We start from the raw sequence: 23,851 nt of genomic DNA, 5'->3' as shown, positions 1-23,851 counted from the left end.
TATATACACTTTGAATAATTATTAATCCCAATGGGTTAAATCTGAAAAGAAAGAAACATCAATTGAGCTATCAGTTTTTAGTAGTGTATACATTTTTGGGGGACACTCTGTATTTTGTATTGTGGTAAAGTAGACATCAAGAGTTCTGAAATTGTTGGTTCTAATCAGCTCCCCCGACACACACCTGCCACCAGTTTACTGGTTGTTGTGGCTATAAGGACTGAACCTTAGGGTTTCCCACTCTGCTATTCTGAATGACATCACTTCTCTGGAGTCTATTTTTTAAATAAAAATTGTATATATTTGAGGTGGACACCATGATTATTTGATATACATGTAGAAAGTGAAATGCTTACTACAGTCAAGCTAATTAACATTTCTCCTCACGTAGTTCTTTTTTTGATGAGAGCACCTGAAATAAATCTAGAGATCTAATAAACCGCATGATGATTGTAATTAATAACACTGTATTGAATACTGGCCTTTTTTTTTTTAACTTGGGCCTCCATTGTTCTTATTTTCAGGTAAGGCTTGGAAGTCACAGCCTTAAAGTAAGGGGTAACTGGGAAATCAGTCAGAATCTCAGATAAAACCAACTGGCTGATCAATGCACTCAGCCAACCAACAAGCACTTATTGGGCAAATAAGTTCTGCGTTCTCTGGATATAGAAGTTTACAAAGCACATGGTCCCTGCCCTCACCGGACGCCAAAATTCTGGGGTACAAATCACTTTGTCAAAGTTTCTTACCATAGAACAGGAGACTTTGAACTAAACTGCTTAAAGGTGGGTCCAGCCCAACTATACATGATTCTAGAAAAGGAAATCAGTCGGATTCTGGAGGAAGAACGCCAGCAAACGTTCGGTTCCCCAGGGGCTAAAAGTGAGCTCCTCTGTAAGGAAGGGGGCACACACTTAGGAAACCACAGAGTATGGTCACCCGTGTCCAGGAGTGGACTGTGGAGACTCTAAGTGAGGAACTTTTCCAATTCGGGACACGGAGGGGGTTAGGGGGGAGCCAATTCTAAAGACTTTAAAGCAGAAAAGAAAATGTTCTGAGACTCACGTGATGGGGTGATCCAGGATGAAGTTAGCCTTGGGCTCGCCTGGGTGGCAGAGCCCCAATGATGTTTTCAAGGCCCCGTTTTCTCTGCGTTTCCTGGTGTCCTTGACTCGCAGCTGCAGCCAGGAACCCGAACAACATTATCAGAGCTCCGTTTCTCTTTGGGGCAGGAGAGTCCAGGGCAGCCCCAAAGCCTAGCCTCCTGATGAAGCAGCCACTGCATAGAGAGTTTCTCCAAACCACACCGGAGAAAAGTTGAGAAGAGCTCGTGGATTGGCTCACCTTGTCCCAATGCTTGCCGTCAAAACTTACGGCCGGCTTCTGATTGGCCAGGCCTTGCAATTGGTGGTCAGCCCTATGGAAGGGCTAGGAATGGGTTTCTTGCATAAAAAAGGGAATGGGGTATCATTCTCTAAAGCAGTGGTTCTCAACCTTCCTAATGCTGCAACCCTTTAATACAGTTCCTCATGTTGTGGTGACCCCCAATTTCATTGTTACAAATTGAACATAATTAAAGCATAGTGATTAATCACAAAAACAATATGTAATTATATATGTGTTACTAATGTTGTGGCCCCACGCCATAACAAAGAAACAGAATTTCCGGAGGATGAGGCCTAGAAATCAGGATTTTAAAAAGATTCCCAGGTGATTCTAATGTGCAGCCAAGGTTGAGAACCACTGCTCTAAAGTAAAGGGATGCTAGCAAACAGTGACAATTTTAATAAGACACGAACTGCTAGTGTTGGCTGCCAAGGCCAGCAAACAAGGGGGCCAGGCCATTAGCCCTAGGGTTCACAGCTGGGTCGTACTGAGAGTTGAATTCTACAGGCTATTTCTAACCTGCTGTAAGGCTCCCTGAACTGGTAGGGATTTGGGAAGGAACAGAAAGCAGGGGACACCCCTACAATTGTTAATAAACTTATTGAAACTATGACAAAGCAGTATTGGCTTTCTCATAATTACCATGTTAGGTGATTAAGGAAAATAAAACCTTTTCTTGCAAAGAATCCCTGGCCTATGCTGCAGGCTTGAGAAATACTATAGCCTCGGTAATATGATGCCAGCATTAGTCATTTGGCCTCCAGACATGAATAGTTTTTGCATTACCGTTGGGTTCTACTACAGGGCTCTTTGTCCAATGTGATCTTCCAACAGGCTAATGGATAACTGGCCACCTACTCCTTGGAAGTGTCACCTTGGTGGCAGTGCTGAATGGCTTATGCCCAGGTAAATAGCAGTGCCTCACATGCACAAGTGTGAACATTGTTCCCTAGCTTTATGCATTTGGGGGATTCAATCAAAGATTGAGGGAAGGTGAGTGCAGCTGGGAACCCTAGAACTAATGGAATTCATTATCTCCTGACCTTAGGAAGGGAGTTACCTTTCAGGTAATAAATTGAGTTCTTTCAAGTGGTCAGTTTTCAGCTGAGATTTGGAGTGAGCACAAATAACTTTCCACATTCCTCCCCCTTCTCTAAATATCTCTCAGCATTTAAAAGCTCCACCATATCACATGCTGAATGACCTCACGTATTTACTAGATCTTATCTAGTCTTGATTTAGTTTACAAACAATCATAATAGATTGGCTATTTTTCCCAGTCTTCAACAGATTAGAAAGAGTAAATTATGTATATGTGCCAAAAGGGTGAAAATAGCATTCATTCAAGAAATACTTATTGAACTCCTGTTTTGTGCTAGACACTAGGGATACAGTAGTAAGCAAGACAATGGTCCTGACCTCATGGAACTTACAAACATTAGACAAATAATTACAAACTATTACAGTTGTGATAAAAACTACAGGAGATAAGCAAGGTGCTATAAGAGCCTGTAGCAGGACCAGACCTAACTTGTTGCAATCATGGAAGGCCTCTGGAAGAAGAGACTTAAGCTGAGGCATGAAATAAACATTATGCAGTCAAAAAAAGAGTGGGGGCATGAGGGAGGAACTTGGAACTCACAACCGTACAGAAAAGGATGCAGTGAGGGCAGAGAAGTATGGTGTGAGACGAGTATGGAGCAGTAGGTAGGAGCCAGATCACACAAGGCCTTTTGGGTCACAATAAAGATATTGAACCTGCACCATGGAGTTTTGAGCAGGGAAGTAACAGATTTACATCTTTTTTTTTTTTTAGATTTACATCTTTATAGCATCCCTTTGCCTGGCATATGGAGAATGGATTGAAGGGAGGGAGGAATGGATGTAGGTGGAAGAGAAAGGAGGTTATTGTTGGAGTATAGGGGAGAGAGATGACATCTGTCTACTGGGCAGTTTTGAGCATGAGCAGAAGGTAGAATCAATGGGCTTAAAGATGGGTTAAGTGTGCCAAGTTAACGGGAGGCAGGGATCAAGACTACCCCTGATTTCTGGCATGAGAAATTCAATAGATAATGGTGACATTTACCAGGGAAAGCAAGCCTGTAAGAATTTGGAGGGATTGTGAATTCCATTTTGGATACTGACTGAAAGGTACATATGAAATGCCCAGGTGCAGATGCAGAGGTAGGTGGATAGATGGGTCTGGCGCTCAGAAGAATGGTCTGGGCTGGAACTATAAAGTTAGAACTATATATTTAGAACAGAGATAGAAATTAAAGTCAGGGATTTGGACAAGATCACTTAGGGAAACATTATTAGTATTGTATTAAAAGAGGACCTAGCTCTGAACACTGAAGAAATCTACCATTTTAAATGGGAGTGGAGGAGAAAACTGGTGAGATGCAGGTGTGGTAGCAGACTCCAATGATCCTCATCTGGTATTCATGTCCTTGTGTGGTCTCCTCTCACATGGAGTTGAGCTAATGTAACCTATGTAGCTAATATATTGTAGAAATGACGGTGCATGGCCAAGGTTATGGGCATAAAACCTTTGAGACCTCAGAGAGACATGTAGTGGTGCCTCAGAGAGCTGTACTGACAATAAGAATCTTAAGGAGCAGAAGCCCAAAATAGAGGACTTATCTCAAAGAAATTTGTGGGCATAGCTTTTTTATATTGGAGTCAACTGCAAATAAGACTCAGGGGGAAACAGTTCAAAATAATTTTATTCACAGTAACACTACCACGTTGAAGTGAAAGAGATTCAGCATAAAATCTAAAGAGGCTTTTGGACCCCCTCACCCCTAACTTCTCCTGGGTGGAAGCAAAATGAGAAAACTATGTAGCTGTAAATATGGAGTACCTTTCAGAGAAAAAGATGACTCAGAGGGTGGCGCCAGAGCCCAGACTCTAAGGTGGCCCTCAATGTTCCCCATCTTCTGCTATTACACCACTGGGTAATTCCCTCCCACACTGAATAGTATTGATCTATGTAAGCAGTGACTGGGGAGTGACTGTGTGTGATTTTTCAGGGTTAAGTCATGAAAGACATTGCAGCTCCTACCTTGCTCTCTTGGATTACCTGCTCTGAGGGAAACCAGTTGCCATGTCATGAGGACATTCAAGCAATCTTATAAAGATGCCCACATGGTGTGGAACTGAGGTTTCCTGCCTACAGTCACGTGGATGGACCATTCTGGAAGTGGATTCTCTAGGTTTAGTCAATCTTGCAGATGACTGCAGTGCCAGCCAACACCATAAGATTACCCTCATGAGAGATTCTGAGCAAGAGTTGGCATACCCAAATACCGGACCCACAGAAACTAGGAGGCACTGTTTGTTGCTTTAAGATGATATGTCTTAGGGTAATTTATTATGTAGCAATAGAACATTAATACAAGGAGAAAGACCAGAAGAGTGTGAGTTCATGGAAAGTAAATAAACTATGTTTCAAGGATAGAGTAGATAACTATGTCAAATATGTGAAATGGCCAAATGTCTCATACCTGGATGACAATAAAGTCCACATATCAATCCTGAATTTCATTTAGATTTATTGAGTGTGGGAACAAAAACAAAAAACATTTTAAAAACAAGTGAAGCCCCACTATGCTCAATATACTTGGCTTGAGAAAACTGAGAAGTATCTATCAATCTTTTGAAAGACTTCATTAAAAACATGCTTTGAAAGTCTGTGATACCTCTCAATGGCAATGAACAACTGTTTTACTGTACTTATCTGGTCTATCAGTGACCTTCTCATATGGACACGCCATGTCATTACCAGACTGTAAGACTGTGAAGGGCAGAGAAACCTGCTTCATAGCACCTAGAGTGTTAGATATTCTGTAGGTGCTCATGCAAGTTACCCCGGGACTAAAAAGCAAAAGCATCTTATAAGATTCCAAAAATATTTCACCAAAAACAACCATTACTACCACACTTATGTTGCAATTTATACAGTAAAAGTATTTTCACCACATCTTATTTTATGTTCACAACAAACCCTATGTGATGGGCAGGTGGGTTTATAGAAAGATGGTTATAAACTTGATTATAAATGATCATACATCATTCCCATTTCCCAAGTGAGGGAACTAAGGCATAAGAGGCTTCGGTTACTTGGTTAAGACCACATAAAATATTTATAATTGCAGGCCTTCTGGTATGAGGTTGAACACTTTATCCAAAACATCCAGGCAGCATTCACCAGGAACTGTTTATCTAGCATTCTCCTTCTACAAATACTCTCAGGACAACTCTAACATTATTTTCCACAGCAATCTATAATGTTTTGTAATATTTTAATACTGTCCTTTCTGTAGCTGGAACTATGGAATGGGTAAGATGCTCTGTCTTCTTTCCACTGTGGTTCCTATGCGATGGTGCAACTTGAGTATCTTCTAAGGCAGTCCTCATGGGTGGCTAGACAATGCCGCCATTGTTCAAAACATTCCTCATTGGAAATTGCCTTCAGAGAATCAGAATTCTCCCCAGTAAGAAAACCAATCTATTAGTATAGAGTTGTGCTTTGTTTTTAATTATAAATGGCATCATTAGCTTGCTCATCTTCCTTAAGCATCAGATTTTTAGCTGTTTCCTAAACTTCAACCTGTTCTCAGAGACTAAAAGATCACAAACAGTGAGTATATTCAAACACATTTGTTACAGACTCTGAGGGCATTCCAGAAAGATTAGTAGCAACAACACCTTTTCAACAGAATACCTGAGTAAGAAAACCCTCATAAGGAATGTATAGTAACAATATTAAAAATAATGGCTTAACTTTGTTGAGTGGAACTTTACATCCTGTGTCTAATTTAATCCTCAAAAGAATCTTATGAGGTGAGGTAAAAGTCTATTAGTTTAAACATCAAACATTAGCACATGGTCACACAGCTGTAATATGCTTATATCACAACAGGCAAAGACTAATTCCCAAAACATATGCTATGAATAGCTAATGCCTCCCCTATAACACCCACCATTTCCCCAGAGCATTGGTCTGTAGGGATCTGGCCCAATTTGGTGTTTTTCATACATCTTAAGCCTGTTAGCAGTTTGTCATTCCTGTATCAGAGTGTGTTTTAGTCCCTTTTAAGTAGAATCAGAGTGTATGGAATGAAAATAAGTACATTTTTGGCTTCTGACAAATTCAGGTAAGGCATTTCTAATCCAACTAAGTTTAGCTCCATGGCTCCAAAATGACTACTACTGCATCTATCTAAAGAGGGAGGACACACACACACACAAAAACAATTTTCAAATTTATCTGCTTCTTTTTTCTCCCATCAGGATTAGTACAAGGAGATAAGAAATTAAAACTTAATCCAATAATCTATCCTTAAGTAGCAATTTGAAGAGCCAAAATTTGGCACCAGATATCTATACCGATCCATCTATATTTAAGAAGTCCTCCTTCTTTGTGAAACCATCTCAGCAAGTGTGGTCAGCTCCTTATTTTTAACTCACCCTTCACAGTGAAAAACCCACAAAGGACAGCCATGTAGAAACTGCTACAACCAAGAGTAAGACCAACAGCCCAACCCAAATAAGACACTCAAAGTCATGATTCCCAGGACTTCTGCCATGACCACGGGCTTTAAACCATTCTACTATTTCCTGGAGGTCAAATGGCTGAGGCTCATAACCTAGCTCCTTCTTGGCCTTCTCTAGGCTAAAGTAATGTGTGATGCCAGTTTTATTAACTTCTGTGCGGGTGAGGAAGGGCTGGAAGTTGTAGAGTTGACCCAAAACAAAGTAGGCCATCTCTGATAGGAAAGCAAAACAGTAGATGAGGTTCAAGGGTAGGCGAATGGATGGGAATGAGTAGCCCAGGCCCTCAACCAAAGGCCGGAAGAACTCAAAGTTGTTTACGGGTATGCCATCTGAGATGAAGTAGGGCTTCCCAGCGGCAATGTAGCCCTTGTTAGCTTTCAGGGCCTCTGAGGCCAGAATGTGAGCCTGCACCAAGTTATCCACGTGGACAAATTCAACCAGGCTCTTGGGATCCCCGTACACAAACTTGAACAGACCCCTCTCAATATAGCTCACTATTCTAGGAAGGTGCCTTTGTTCTCCAGGCCCATAGATGCCAGCTGGCCTCAGAGCACAAGTTCTTAAGACACCATTGCTTTTATCCAGGGATGTACCATTGGCTTCTAGCACCTTCTTCTCTGCAATAGATTTGGTCCGAGAGTAGTGATCAGGATGGAGGTGAAGAGGTACGTAAGGGAGAGATTCATCTCCATTTTTGATAACTTGACCTCCAAACACAACATTGAAAGTGCTAGTGTAAACTAATCTTGGCACCCCTCTCCTCCAGCAAGCCTGGAGGATGTTGTCTGTGCCCCCCACATTGACTTCTTCGATCAGCTTTCGATTTAGCTGCTCCCGCCCTGACATACCATAAGAGGCAATATGGAACACACAAGTTATGTCCACATCCTGGAAGGCTTTCTCTATATCAGAGAGGTGGCGGATGTCTCCGCGTATAAACTTGATTCCTTCTGGAATGGTATGAGCAGGGCTGCTGATATCTAACAGAATCACATGGACTCCCTTCTGGTTCAGAGCACAGCCCAGGCTGAAATAATAAAGAGTAAAAATTAGATCAAGTCACTTATTAAGCTATGCCTAGGAAAAGTGTGTAAAATAATTTACCAAGACTTCTTGACTCAACCTGAATCCCACACCTTACATGTTCACTGGGGCAAGTCTTACACAAATATTAAAAAATTGAGAATACTCACATCTACTTAAATTATAATGAGTTGGTGGCATCTAAATGCTACGTCCCTGCCCCCCACCCCTCCGTGTTCTAGGACCTACAATCCATTCTTGGGAATATTTATGAATGAAAACTGAAAGAGCTGCTATTATTAAAATTTTTTTAAATTTATTTTTAGAGAGAGAGAGGGAGAATGGAAAGAGAGATAGAAACGTTGATGAGAGAAAAACATTGATCGGTTGCCTCCTGCGTGCCCCCTACTGGGGATCAAGCCTGAAACCCAGGTATGTGCCCTGACCAGCAATGGAGCCAGCCACCTTTTGGTGCATGTGTTGACACTCAACCACTGAGAAATACCAGCCAGGCAAGAATTGCCATTATTTAAAATTGTTTAGTGATGTGAATATCTCCCTTCCACAATTTAATGGCTTTATAAAGAATTTTTCTTGACAAAATGGACAATATATGGATGACAGTGCTTAGAGGATTCCAAACTGACAGCAGAGTACGTGGAAGCTACATTGACACTCTCCCAGGACCAAACTGAAAATACAACTACTAGTAAAATACAGAAAAAACACCCTGAAAAACCAACTGAAGACTAGCTGGACAGAACCTTATAACCAAGGACAGAGAGTGGAGACCTCACAGAGACTGGTAGTAAGTGCAGAGGCATGAAAGAACTAGACTAGTTCCCACAGACAGCAGCTGAAGTTCCGGGGGTGGGGGTGGAAGGGGAGGATTATCTCAGCTGTGGGGGGATTCCCACTGAGAACTCTGGGGTCTAAACCCCAAGATGGGCTCCCCAGCCCAGAGCCCCAGAACTGAGAAAGGCGCCAACATAACATCTGGCTGTGAAAAGTAGCTGGGTTGCTGTCTGCCACAGAGAGATGGCTGGAAATACAGGCACCCTCTTAAAGGGCCAATGCACAAAATATCATGTGCAGCCACTCACCTTGGGCTCTGGCAGAGTGGATTGGAGCTGTGTGAGCAGAAGCCAGGACTGGGGGCTCTGGGGTTGGAGCTTAGAGGGCAGCCACCCTGGTTTCCTGTGCTGAGTCATTCCCTCACGCTGTGAAGGACATCTTTCTCCAGTGGACCTTTGCTATCCAGGAGGTTTTCACTTGGGGGGAAGGAAGTTACCCCACCCTATTGGAAGACCTCTCACCCCACGTTGTGGTCGATAGCCTGAGGCTAATCAAGACTGAGGGTCAATGGGATTGCAGGCAGAGGTGGGTCTCTGGAGGCTTTGAGTATTTGCCTGACCTAACCCCAGGCCAAGGGATATGAAAAGCAGACTCTGATGCACATCTTGGTCCTTTCCAAAGGGACCCAGCCCCAGCAGAGAGAGCCACAAGCTGTGGATTGCTGATACCTCCAAACGGGGTATTTAGGGCCAGTCACAAACAGCATCTGACATTGTCCTGCACTAGAGATTGAGAGTCATAGCAAATCTAATACACAGACACAAACCCAAACAGGAAGCCCAAATGGGGAGACAAAAGAACAAGCCCCAAATGAAAGAACAAGAGAATTCTCCAGAAGAAGAGCTAAATGAAATGGAGATAAGAAATTTCTCAGACATAGAGTTAAGAATAATAATGGCAAAGATGCTCAAGAGCATGAGAAAAGATACAGTAAGTATGAAGAATGACATAGCACTAACAAAGAACACACTGGAAGGAATACACAGCAGAGTAGGGGAAGCCACGGATCAGGTCAGTGAATTAGAAGACTGGGTAGAAAAAAATCACTCAACCAGAGAACCAAAGAGAAAAAAACAGTAGGACGGCTTAAGGGAGCTGTGGGACAACATGAAATGTAACAATATTCACATAATAGGTATGCCAGAAAGGGAAGAAAGGGAGCAAGGGATAGAGAACGTGTTTGAAGAAATAATGGTAGAAAACTTCCCTAACCTGTGAAGCAAAAAGTCACACAAGTTCAGGAGGCACAGAGAGTCCCAAACAATAAGACCTCAAATAGGCCCAGGCCCAAACAAATCATAATTAAAATGCCAAAAATTAAAGACAAAGAGAGAATCTTAAAGACAGCAAGAGAAAAGCAATTTGTTGCCTAAAAGGACCTCCCATAAGGCTGTCAAATGATTTCTCATCAGAATTCTATAGGCCAGAAGGGCATGGTATGAAGTATTCAAGGTAATGAAAAGCAAGGATCTTAAATCAAGATTACTATATCCAGCAAGGCTATTATTCAAAATAGATGGTGAAATAAAGAGCTTCCCAGATTTAAAAAAAAAAAAAAAAAGCTAAAGGACTTTATGACCACTAAACCAGCACTGCAAGAAATGCTAAAGGGACTGCTGTAATGAGAAGAAGAAATAGAGAGGCAGAGAAACATAGGCATAAATAATTAAAATGGCAATAAATAAGTATCTATCAATAATAATCTTAAATGTAAAAGGAGTAAATGCTCCAATCAAAAGACATAGGGTAGCTGAATGAATACAACAACATGACCCAATTATATGCTGTCTATAAGAGACTCACCTCAGAACAAAAGACTCATACAGGATGAGAGTGAAGGGATGAAAAAAATTTTTTCATACAAATGGAAATGAAAAAAAAAAAAAGCTGGGGTGGCAATACTCATAGACTTCAAAATGAAGGCCATCACAAGAGACAGTAAAGGTCACTACATAATACTAAAGGGATCAATCCAACAAGTGGATATAACCCTGGTAAACATATATGCACCCAATATAGGAGCACCTAAATATATAAAAGAACTTCCAGAGGACTTTAAAGGAGAGATCGACAGGAATACAGTCATTGTAGGGGACTTTGACACCTCACTGACTTAACTGGATAGATCCTCCAGACAAAAAATTAACAAGGAAACATATATTCTAAATGGCACACTGGATCAGATGAGTTTAATTGACATTTAGAGAACATTTCACCCCAAAGATGCAGAATACACATTCTTCTCAAGTGTACATGGAACATTCTCAAAGATAGACCACATGTTAGGACACAAAACAAGTCTCTACAAGTTCAAGAAGATTGAAATCATATCAAGCATCTTCTCAGATCACAATGGAATGAAATTAGAAATCAAATATAGTAAAAACACTCAAAAACATTCAAACACATGGAAGCTAAATAGGATGTTATTAAACAATGAATGTGTTACCAATGAGATCAAGAAAGAAATCAAAAACTTACCAAAAACAAATCAAAATGAACACACAACAACCCAAAATCTATCGGACACAACGAAAGCAGTCCTGAGAGGGAAGTTCATAGCACTACCGGCCTACCTCAAAAATAAAAGTTAATAATAAACGATTTAACCCTACAATTTAAAGAATTAGAAAGAAAACAACAAGATGATAATAATAAAAATTAGAGGAGAAATAAATGACATAGAGACCAAAGAAATAATACAAGAGATCAATGAAACCAAGAGCTGGTTTTTTGAAAAGATAAACAAAATTGATGAACTGTTAGCCAGACTCATCAAGAAACAAAGAGAGAGGATCTAAGTAAATAAAATTAGAAACAGAAATGGGTAATTAACAACTGACACTACAGAAATGCAAAGGATTATAAGAAAATACTATGAACCACTATATGCCAACAAGCTGGACAATGTGGATAAAATCGACAAATTCCTAGAAAAATGCAATCTTCAAAAACTGAATCAGAAAGAATCAGAAAACCTGAATAGGCCAATAACAACTGATGAAATAGAAGCAGTCATCAAAAAACTCCCAGTAAACAAGAGCCTGGGTCCTGACGGGTTCACAGAGGAGTTTTACCAAACATCCAAAGCAGAACTAGCACCTATACTCCTAATCTATTTCAAAAGATCCAAGAACACTTCCAAGCTCTTTTTATGAGTCCAGCATTATCCTAATTCCAAAACCAGATAAATACACCACAAAGAAAGAGAATTACAGACAAATATCCCTGATGAACAAAATTCTAGCAAATCAGATCCAGCAATTTATTAAAAAGATCATACACCATGACCAAGTGGGATTTATTTCAGGGATGCAAAGCTGGCACAATATTTGCAAATCAATAAATGTGATACATCACATACACAAACTGAAAGACAAAAATCACATGATCATATCAATAGACACAGAAAAAGCATTCAACTAAATTCAACACTCATTTTTGATAAAAACTCTTAGCAAAGTGGGAATAGAGGTATCATACCTCAACATAATAAAGGCCATATATGACAAACCTACAACCAATATCATACTCAATGGGCAAAAACTAAAACCATTTCCCCTAAGAAGAGGAAAAGACATGGATGTCCGCTTTCCCCACTCTTATTCAACATAGTAATGGAAGTCCTAGCCACAGTGATCAGACAAGAAGAAGAAATAAAAGGCATCCAAATTCAAGAGGAGGAAGTAAAACTCTCATTATTAGAAGATGACATGATACTGCACATAGAAAAAAATAAAGACTCCACCAAAACACTACTAGATTTAATAAATGAATTTGGCAATAGCAGGATACAAAATCAACACCTCAAAATCAATGGCATTTTAATACACCAATAATGAATTCTCAGAAAAAGAAACTAAACAAACAATCCCATTTACCACTGCAACAAAAAATTTAAGATACTTAGAAACAAACTTGTACTCAGAAAACTATAAGACATTGAAAAAAGAGATAGAGGAAGATATAAACAATGGAAGAATATATTGTGTTCATGGATTGGTAGAATTAACATCACTAAAATGTCCATACTACTCAAAGCAATTTACAGATTCAATGCAATCCCTATTAAACTACCAACAGCACATTTCACAAATCTAGAACAAATACTCCAAAAATGTATATGAAACCAAAAAAGATCGAAATAGCCACAGCAATCTTGAGAAAAGAACAAAGTTGGAGGGATCATATTACCAGATATCAATTTATGCTACAAAGCCACTGTAATCTAAACAGCCTAGTACTGGCACAAAAACAGGCATATAGACCAATGGAACAGAACAGAGAACCCAGAAATTGACCCAAGCCATTACACTCAATATTTTAGAAAAGAGGCAAGAGCATACAATGGAGTCAAGACAATCTCTTCAATAAATGGTGTTGGGAAAATTGAACAGATATACGCAAAAAAAAAAAAATGACAACCAACTTACACCATACACAAAAATAAACTCAAAATGGATAAAAGACTTAAATGTAAGCCATGAAACCATAAAAATCTTAGGAAAAAACCATAGGCAGCACAATCTCAGACATCTTTCATTTCAATATGTTTATAGATATATCTCCTATGGCAAAGGAAACTAAGGAGAAAATAAACAAATGGAACTACATGAACATAAAAAGCTTCTGAACAGCAAAAGAAACCATCAATAAAACAAAAAGGGAAGGGATCCCACTGCACGGGAGAACATATCTGGCAATGATACATCTAATAAAGAGTTAATATTCAAAATATATAAGAAACTCAGACAACTTAACAAAAGGAAGACAAACAATTCAATTAAAAAATGGGCAAAAGACCTAAATAGATACTTCTCTAAAGCAGACATACAGATGGCCAAGAGACATATGAAAATATGCTCAAAGTCACTGATCATCAGAGAGATGCAAATTAAAATGACAGATATCATCTCACACCTGTCAGAGTGGCTACCATCAATAAATCAACAAAGGACAATGCTAGCGAGAATGTGGACAAAAGGGAACCCTAGTACACTATTGGTGGGGATTCAGACTGGTACAACCATTATGGAAAACAGTATGGAGTTTCCTCAAAAAATTAAATATGGAACTGCCATTTGACCCAGTGATCCCACTTCCAGGAATATGTCCTAGGAGACCTGAAACACCAATCAGAAAGAATGTATGCATCCCTATGTTCGTAGCAGCACAATTACAATAGCTAAGATCTGGAAACAGCCCAAGCATCCATCAGTACATGAGTGCTTAAAAAAGTTGTACATTTACACCATGGAATAATACTATGCAGCAGTGAAAAAGAAGGATCTCTTATCCTTTGAGACAGCATGAAGGAACCTAGAGAATATTGTGCTAAATGAAATCAGTCAGAGAAAGACAAGTATCACATGACCTCACTCATATGTAGAATCTAATGAACAAAATAAACTGATGAACAAAATAGATCCAGAGACATAGAAGCATGGAACAGAGTGTGGCATTTCAGAGGGAAGGCAGAGGTGGGTGGGTGGGTGGGTGGGTGGGAAGGGATCAACCAAGGAACTTGTATGCATATATGCATAACCCATGGACACAGACAATAGGGTGGTGAAGGGCTGGGGTGGGAGCCAAGGGTGGGCCAAAATGGGTCAATGGGGGGGAAAAGGGGACATATGTAATACTTTCAGCAATAAATATTTAAATAAAAAAATAAAAGAACTTTTCTTAACATGGAATATACCTGTAGCTCTCAATTTTAGTATCTGAGCAGTGGGCAAAATAGTTCATTCCTGGCTTAACACTATACAAACAAGTAAAAGTATATACTGTATTAATGTCAGAGTTGAAAGCTATACTTTTTTAATCAGCAACCACCAGTAAAATAATTCATAGACATATTTTACAGATGCACTGACCGGAAACCAAAATAGCCACCTCCTCCTGTAATGAGGACAGTTTCCTTCGGAGATTTTTGGGAGTCCATATGTGGCAGTCAGAAGAAAACTGGACCTATAAGAAAGAAGTATGCAACACTGTTACTGATCCAAATGCAAATATGATTATCCCTAATTTGGGGCTAACAAAAACAAAAACAAAAAGGCAGTATGCTCTAGAAAGAAAAGCTAAGGCCTAGGTTCTAGTCATGGCTGTGTGAAGTTAGCCAACTCCTCCTCCCTTCACTTCTTGGGCTTCAAATTTCTTCCTATGTAATATAAGGACAGAAATATCTGCTCTGTCTGCCTGACAAGGTCAATGTGAAGGTTCAATAACAATTACCTGGGAATGCTTTGGAAACCGCAAAACACTTTTCCAAATGTAAGGCATTATTCTTGATCATTGGAAAAAAATTAGAGCCTTTTTGGAAAGAACTCATTCAAATTTGGCAGGGAGAACCATTTTTTCCCATGTACTAGAAAAAGCAAGAAAAGAACTCTAGCCCTAGCCACTATGCTCAGTGGTTAGAGTGTCTGCCACTAGAGAAGTAAAGAAGAAAGGACATTGAGACTGGTAGGAGGGGCAGAGTTGCGAAACAGGCTGGTCAGACACCCACATGGGCTGTTTTTTTCATCAGGAGGAAGATCATCTCTACGGAGACTGCCTGTGAAGAGCAAGGGGTCCCAGCCTCACACCAGACCTCCAGCCCATGGTTCCACAGCTAGGAAGAGAAGTTCCCGTAACTAAGAGCTGTAAACACCAGTGGGGATTGTAGCTGAGTAACACAGAGGCTGCTAGAGTCCCAGGTGTTTCTTCTAAAGAGCCGGAGCATGAACTTACTCAGACTCCATTCCTCTGAGCTCCTATGCTGGGCAGCTTTGAGGGACCCAGACACATATGGGGAGGACCTAGATTGTCTGGCATGGGGCAGGAACTCATGTACAGCTTTCTCACAGATGCAGGGGTCATTGTTCCTGTGCTGGGACCTCCCCTGCCACAGAGTTAACTGACAGGGGCCATATGCAGCAGTGAAATTGAGTCTCCATCAGAGTGGCTCACACTGTTTGCTCCACCCTGGTGATTCCCTGAGACCCTGCCCCACCCAAGCTGTTTGTAGCAGCTTTTCCATGTGAATGGCCTATCCTGGCTCAGACTTTAGACTTCCTAAAATCTCTCAAACAAGCTGCAACTGATGTCAGCATGCCCCAAACCTATCAATAAAAGGCCCAAAACCCAGCACTAGCACCAGCCTGTGCCCTGCTTCACAGCTGGGCCTCACCTGGGCACTTCCTAGCCCAAGAGAAATAGCATCCTTCTTCAGATTTCTCTGTAGCTTTTGCAAGGTGACCTCAGGCAGTGGCTGATTTTGCACCTCTCTAGAGACCAAAAAGAGCCAGTGCACCTGGTGGACAGCTTCAAATCATAGCAGATTACAACTGTACACATCCACAAGCTACACACTCAAGGGGCAGACTCAATGAGCACCAAAGCCCCACTGAAGCAAGGTCTACTCCAGCCGTGGGCAAACTACGGCCTGCGGGCCGGATCCGGCCCATTTGAAATGAATAAAACTAAAAAAAAAAAAAGACCGTACCCTTTTATGTAATGATGTTTACTTTGAATTTATATTAGTTCACACAAACACTCCATCCATGCTTTTGTTCCGGCCCTCCGGTCCAGTTTAAGAACCCATTGTGGCCCTTGAGTCAAAAAGTTTGCCCACCCCTGGTCTACTCCATAGGGGTTTTTCCTGCACAGCAGCTCTCCCACTATAGTCACAACTGGTCCTCACAGCCAATTTGCCTGGAGGTCAATTCCTCCAAGTGACAGCAACAACAATCAAGGCTCAATTACAAGACTGTGCACACAGCCCACATAGGGGTGCACCTAGAGTGCCCAGCTCAGATGACTGAGGAGGTTGAGACACATAAATTGGTTGCCACTGAGTCCTACAGGACACTTACTACATAAGGCCACTCTACCAATTCTATGAGACATAGCAGCTCTACTTAATACATAGAATCAAAGCATAGGGAAATAGCCAAAATGCGGAGACAAAGAAATATGTCACAAGTGAAAGAAATGGAAGCAAGCAAACTACTAGATACAGAGTTCAAACCATGGTTATAAGGTTACTCAAGGATCTATATAAGAGCATCAAGGGATTTAGTGAGACTTTCAAGTATCTTAGTGAGAATGCCAAAGACATGGAAAAGGACCAGTCAGAAATTAAACACACTAACTGAAATAAAGAATAATTTCCAAGGTTTCAACAATAGAGTAGAGGATTCTGAGAATCAAATCAATGATTTGGAATATGAGGAAGCAAAAAACACCCATTCAGAAGAGCAGAAAGAAAAAAGAATAAAAAGATATGAAGAGCCCTAACCAGTTTGGCTCAGTGAATAGAGCGTCAGCCTGAAGACCAAAAGGTCCCAGGTTTGATTCCAGTCAAGGGCACATACCTTGGTTGCAGACTCCTCCAGTGCCCTGGTCAGGGTGTATGCAGGAGGCAATCAATTGATGTGTTTCTCTGACATCGATGTTTCTCTCTGTCTTTCTCTTTCTTCAACTCTCTCTAAACGATCAATGGAAAAATATCCTTGAGTGAGGATTAACAAAACAAACAAAAAGATTTTTAAAAAATGAAGATAGTGTAAGGAGCCTCTGGGACAACTTCAAGTGTACCAACATTAGCATTATGGGGGTGCCAGAAATTAGAAGAGAGAGAGAGCAAGAAATTGAAAACCTATTTGAAGAAATAATGACAGAAAAGTTCCCCTACCTGGTGAAAGAAATAGACTTACAAATCCAGGAAGCACAGAGAGTCCCACACAAGAGGAACCCAAAGAGGCCCACACTAAGATATATCATAATTAAAATGCCAAAGGTTAAAGACAAAGAGAGGATCTTAAAAGCAGCAAGAGAAAAGCAGTTTGTTACCTACAAGGGAGTTTGTTACCTACGACTGTCAGCTGATTTCTCAACAGAAACTTTGCAGGCCAGAAGGGAGTGGCAAGAAATATTCAAAATGATGAATAGCAATATTCAAAGTGATGAATATAACCAAGATTACTCTACTCAGCAAAACTATCATTTAGAATTGAGGTCAGAAAAAGAGCTTCACAGACAAGAAAAAGCTCAAGGAGTTCATCATCACCAAACCAGTATTACATGAAATGTTGAATAAAGAATCAGAGGTATGTAAACATGGAACAGACTGAGGAATCTCAGAAGGAAGCAGGGAAGAGGGGTGGGAAGAGATTAACCAAAGATGTTACCTATGGACACAGACAATAGGGTGGTGGAGGCCTGGGATGGGGCAGGATGGGAATCAGCTGGATGGGTGTGGGGGAGTAATAGGGGGGAAAGGGGGATAGCTATAATACTCTCGACAATGACAATAAAGATTAAAATAAATAAATAAATAAAATAGCACACTTGCAGCATGGTTTAATATTAGTATTTTATTAAATATATATATATATATATATATATATATATATATATATATATATATATATATATTTTAAATAAGGGGTAAAAATTTCCTTCATATAACAAAACACATTCCCCACCCCAGAAGATCTATAAGTACTGCATGTGCTCAAGGCCTATTGGGGTCTTACTTCTCCCTCCCTTGTCATCTATGCCAAAATAATAATTATTATTATATAGGTTATAGCTTATTAAAATATCTATAATATTTTCTCAAGACTCCTAGGCCCCATTCTGACAAGAACAAGACAACAAGGAAAAAGTGGGTGACTTAACTCTTCCCACTTAAGAAGAGATGAAAAAGGCAGGAGGCATGAAGGACCTCAGATGCAATGGGAATACACACATACTCACTCAAGTAATTAGAAATACTGTTGTAACTGGAACCCAAGTTTGGCTGCCTGCTGCTACAAAAACCAAACTTGTTAGACAGATGCTGGTGAAAAAAGGAAAGAGGTTTTATTCAAGTGCCGGTCACCTGAGGAGATGGAGGACTATTGTCACAAAGCCCATCTCAACATCTCAGTGCAGGCAGAGGTTTTTATAAGGAGAGGGAAAGCAGAACAAATAGATCAAAGGGAGGAGTTTGAAAAATTCTCTACGTGCAGCCCAGCAAAGTCTATTCAGATAGGATCTTGAAACTGGTCAAGTGACACTCTGATATGATTCATGGTTTGTGTCATCCTGGTTTTATGTCAAGGTCAGCAAATGTCCTGAAATTGGAATGACTCAAGGTCAGAGTCTGTATCTTCTGAAGTTAGTTCCTAGAATTTGTTTTCTGTTGTTGTTAATCCTCACCAGAGGATATTTTTTTCTATTGATTTTTAGAAAGAGTGGAAGGCAGGAAGAGAGACAGAGAGAGAGAGAAACATGGATGTGAGAGAGACACATCAACTGGTTGCCTCCCGCACGTGTCCCAACCAGGGCCAGGGATGGAACCTGCAACAGAGGTATGTGCCTTTGACCTGCATCAAACCTGCAACCCTTCAGTCCGAGGGCTCTAACCACCAAGCAAAACTGGCTAGGGAAGTTCCTAGGATTCTTACACAAACATGCTGTTTATCTACAAACTATGTATTAGAATCAGCATTTACAGAAATCATGTCAAAATAATGGTGGGGTGGGTTATAATATCCCACTGTTACACTCAGAGATGTGATTAGGCAAACAACTAAGAATCTTACTACTTGGACAAGTTTATCCCTCTGAGCCTGTTGTTACATTTAAAAAGTGGAGCTGATAATAAGCTCACAGGTTTATAAAGACGGAATGGGATAGTGCACAAAAAATGCCCAGCAAAATGCCTGGCATGATATGGGTGCTCCATGATGTAATTTCTCGAATTTCCTTTTCTTTAAGCTCTAGAGTCTAGGGATTCAATTATTCTATTACACTCCCACATACCATGATTAAGTCTCTCAAAAGCATAGGTTCTTCTGAATAAGTGTACTGAGTGGATCAGATTGCCAGGAAAGCTAATCAAACCATTCATGCAGAACTCAGTTGTTATGACAGCAGAAGACAAGTTTCAGCAAGTGACTGTTCAATGGCTGGAGGGTATGCAGAAGAGAAGAATGAGAAATATTAGAAAAACTGCGCAAAATGGTGTGGAGGATGGCTGATAGATTCCAAAGGTTTGATTAAGCAATTGCCACAGTTGTGCTTACAAGAAAAGTCATGAAAAAAATGGATGTGCTGGCATTCCTTTAATCTACTTAACAGTGACCTTACGATTCTATTATTTTTCTCAATGCAAAACACTCTCTTTTTGATTTGGAGTAACCATAAAACTAAACATAGTCAATTTTAGTATATAACATAACCACATGGCTTTGTTACAGATGCTGTTTCAAAACACAGTACACAGACCTTTCAATCCAGACTTCTTACCTTCACTGCATGACCTCTCCCACTTCACCTCACACTCTTCTGCCATTAGTACTTTACCCTCCAACAACCTGGACTCTTTCCTTTCCGTAAAGATGCCAAGTCCATTTGTGCCTTGAGGCCCACTTTCTGTTTCACCTCAGTGTCACTGTCACGGCCTGGCTGCATCTTTCTCAATATTTAGGTCTGTTCAAATGTTATGCACTCAACTCAGAGAAGCTTCTCTGGTCACCCCATCTAAAATAGCCCCCCTGCCTCGCCCTGGCCGGTTTGACTCAGTGGATGGAGCGTCGGCCTGCGGACTCACGGGTCCCGGGTTCGATTCCGGTCAAGGGCGTGTGCTTTGGTTGCGGGCGCATCCACAGTGGGGAGTGTGCGGGGGGCAGCTGATCGGTGTTTCTCTCTCATCGATGTTTCTGGCTCCCTGTCCCTCTCCCTTCCTCTCTGTGGAAGATCAATAAAATATATTTAAAAATAAATAAATAAATAAACAAAATAGCCTCCCTTACCATAAATGCTGTTTGTTTTCTTCATGGCACATTTCACTATCTAAAATAATTTACTTGTTTTTTGTTAATCCTCACCCGAGGATATCTTTTCCATTGATGTTTAGAGAGTGAAAGCAAGGCAGTGTGAGGGAGAGAAGGAGAGAGAGAGAGAGAGAGAGAGAGAGAGAGAGAGAGAGAGAGAGAGAGAGAGAAAAGAAAAAAGAAAGAATGAGAAAGAAAGAGAGAGAGAGAGATAGAGAGAGAGAGAGAGAAAGAAAGAAAGAAAGAAAAGAGAAAGAGAAAGAGAAAGAGAAAGAGAAAGAGAAAGAGAAAGAGAAAGAGAAAGAGAAAGAGAAAGAGAAAGAGAAAGAGAAAGAGAAAGAGAAAGAGAAAGAAAGAAAGAAAGAAAGAAAGGACAACTGGTTGCCTCCTGCATGGGCTGGACTGATCAGGGATCCAATGTGCAACCCAGGTATATGCCCTTGACCCAAACCGATGACCCTTCAATGCCCAGGCCAATGCTCCAACCACTGAAATAATCCATCCAGGGCTTGTTTGTATTTTTAATTATTGATCTCCTTCCAATGGAATATAAGTTCCATGAGAACACAGACCATTGGACTTTTTCTCTAGTGTGTCCCCACCAGAAGGCAGAACATGTTAAATGTTCAACAAATATTTGTTGAGTTTGTGGATGATTATGAACCATGAAAAACATCCAATTTAGAAAAACAGACCTTGAAGGAATCAAAATGGGAGTGTAGGTAAACGTAGTACTTGGCACCTCCCACAACCACATCAAAATTACAACTAAAATACAGAACAACCATCATTCAAAACAACCTGAAAGCTGGTTGAATGGAAGTCCTACCACTACAGAAGTAAAGAAAACACGTTGAGAATGGTAGGAAGGGCGGAGGCACAGAATGGGCTGATCTGGCACCCATGTGGGCCGTTTTTTTTAATCAGGAGGAAGATTGTCTCTGTGGTGGCTGCCGTGAAAAGCAAGGGGTCCCAGCCCCACACCTGACCTCCCCCAACCCAATTCAGGATCCCAGAGTTGGGAAGAGAAGTCACCGTAACTTCAGGCTGTAAAAACCAGGGGGGATCATGGCTAAGGGATACAGAGGCTGTCAGAGACCCAGGTGTCCCTCTTAAAGGACTGGGCATGAACTTACTTGGACTCGCTTCCACTGAGTTCCAGTGCCTGGAGGCATTGGGGAACCCAGACACAAATGGGGAGGAACTGGTTTGCCTAGCATTGGGGCAGGAATTCTTGGGCAGCTTTCTACTAGACAGAGGTGCTCGCAGGGGTCATTATTCCTATGCCGAGACCTACCCTGTCCCAGGGCTGACTGGCAACCATATCTGAGTCCCCATCAAACTGGAGCACACTGTTTTCTCTGCCCTGGTAATTCCCAGAGACCCCCCTCATCCAATTTGTAGCCCCCACCCAATCTGTTTACAGCAGCTTTTCCATATGAATGGCCTGTCCTGGCTCAGGCTTCAGACTTTGCTAAAATCTCTCAAACAAGCTGCAGCATGCCCCAAATCTATCAATAAAAGGCCCAAGACCAGGCACCAGCACCAGCGTGCCTCGCTTTACAGATGGGCCTCACCTTGGCACTTCCAAACCCAAGACAAATAGGAGTAATTTGCATATCTCTCTGTCACTCCTGCCAGGTGGCCCCAGGCAGTGGCTGAATTTGCACCTCCCTGGAGACCCAAGAGCCAGTGCACCTGGTGGATAGTTGTAATCATATCAGATTACAACTGTACACATCCACAAGTGAAACACTCAAGGGGCAGACTCAGTGAGCACCAGAGCCCAACTGATGCAAGTCCTGCCCCATAGGGTTTTTCCTGCACAGCAGCTCTCCCACTATAGTCACAGCTGGTCCTCACAGCCAATTTTCCTGGAGAACAATTCTTCCCAGTGACACCAACAGCAATCAAGTCTCAATTACAATAAGACTGTGCACACAGCCCACAAAGGGACACACCTAGAGTGCCCAGCTCAGATGACTGGTGAGGTTGAGCCACTAAACCCTATAGGACACCTACTATACAAGGCCACACTACCAATTCCAGAAGACACAGCAGCTCTACCCAATATATAGACACAAACACAGGGAATCAGCCAAAATGCAGAGACAAAAAAGCATGTCACAAATGAAAGAAATGGAAGAAATCAAACTAATGGATACAGAGTTCAAAATCATGGCTATAAGATTACTCAAGGATCTTCATGAGAGCTTCAAGAGACTTAGTGAGACTTTCAAGTATCTTAGTGAGAATGCCAGGACATGGTAAAGGACCAGTCAGAAATTAAGCATACACTAACTGAAATAAAGAATAATTTACAGGGATTCAACAGTAGAGGAATCCCAGAATCAAATCAACAATTTGAAATATGAAGAAGCAAAAAACATCCAATCAGAAGGGCAGGGGAAAAAAAGAATCCAAAAATATGAAGATAGTGTAAGGAGCCTCTGGGACAACTTTAAGCATACCAACATTTGCATTATGGGGTGCCAGAAGAAGAGAGAGAGCAAGAAATTAAAAACCTATTTGAAGAAATAATGACAGGAATCTTTCCCTACCTGGTGAAAGAAATAGACTTACAACTCCAGGAAGCACAGAGAGTCCCACACAAGAGGAACTCTATTAGGACCATACCAAGACACATCATTATTAAAATGCCAAGGGTTAAAGACAAAGAGAGAATCTTAAAAGCAGCAAGAGAAAAGCAGTTAGTTACCTACAAGGGAGTGCCCATATGACTGTTAGCTGATTTCTCAACAGAAACTTTGCAGGCCAGAAGGAAGTGGCAAGAAATATTCAAAGTGATGAATAGTAAGGACCTGCAACCAAGATTACTCTACCCAGCAAAGCGATCATTTAGAATTGAAGGTCAGAAAAAGAGCTGCACAGACTAGAAAAAGCTCAAGGAGTTCATCACCACCAAACCAGTATTACATGAAATGTTAAAGAGTATTCTTTAAGAAGAGAAAGAAGAAAAAGAAAAAAATATAAACAACAAAATGGCAAAAAATACGTATCTATCAACAATTGAATCTGAAAAAAAAATAAATGAATACGAAATTGAATGAACAGCATAAACTAGTGAATAAGTAGAATCAGAGGTAATGGAATAGAGTGATGATTCTCAGAGGGAAGGGGGCTGAAGGAGTGGGAAAAGATTAAATAAAGATCTTATACGTATATATGCACTACTTATAGACAGGGACAATAGGGTG

General features: G+C 40.9%; 1 protein-coding gene across 1 annotated transcript; it reads right to left on the bottom strand.

Annotated features, from left to right (window-relative positions):
- Window positions 1-6,620: 6,620 nt before the first annotated feature.
- SDR42E1 (short chain dehydrogenase/reductase family 42E, member 1) lies at window positions 6,621-14,793 on the bottom strand. The gene is made up of 2 exons (XM_023752539.1): window positions 14,700-14,793; window positions 6,621-7,972 (listed from the first exon to the last, which is right to left on the bottom strand). The coding sequence occupies exons 1-2, from the start codon at window positions 14,765-14,767 to the stop codon at window positions 6,862-6,864; spliced, it is 1,179 nt and encodes a 392-aa protein (XP_023608307.1). The 5' UTR covers window positions 14,768-14,793; the 3' UTR covers window positions 6,621-6,861.
- Between the last annotated feature and the right edge of the window lie 9,058 nt (window positions 14,794-23,851).

The sequence above is a fragment of the Myotis lucifugus genome, unplaced genomic scaffold (genome assembly GCF_000147115.1).
Source record: "Myotis lucifugus unplaced genomic scaffold, Myoluc2.0 scaffold_35, whole genome shotgun sequence".
In the NCBI taxonomy this organism is placed as follows: Eukaryota; Metazoa; Chordata; class Mammalia; order Chiroptera; family Vespertilionidae; genus Myotis; species Myotis lucifugus.
The sequence above is the reverse complement of the archived record's forward strand: the minus strand, read 5'-3'. Positions and strand labels throughout refer to the sequence as shown.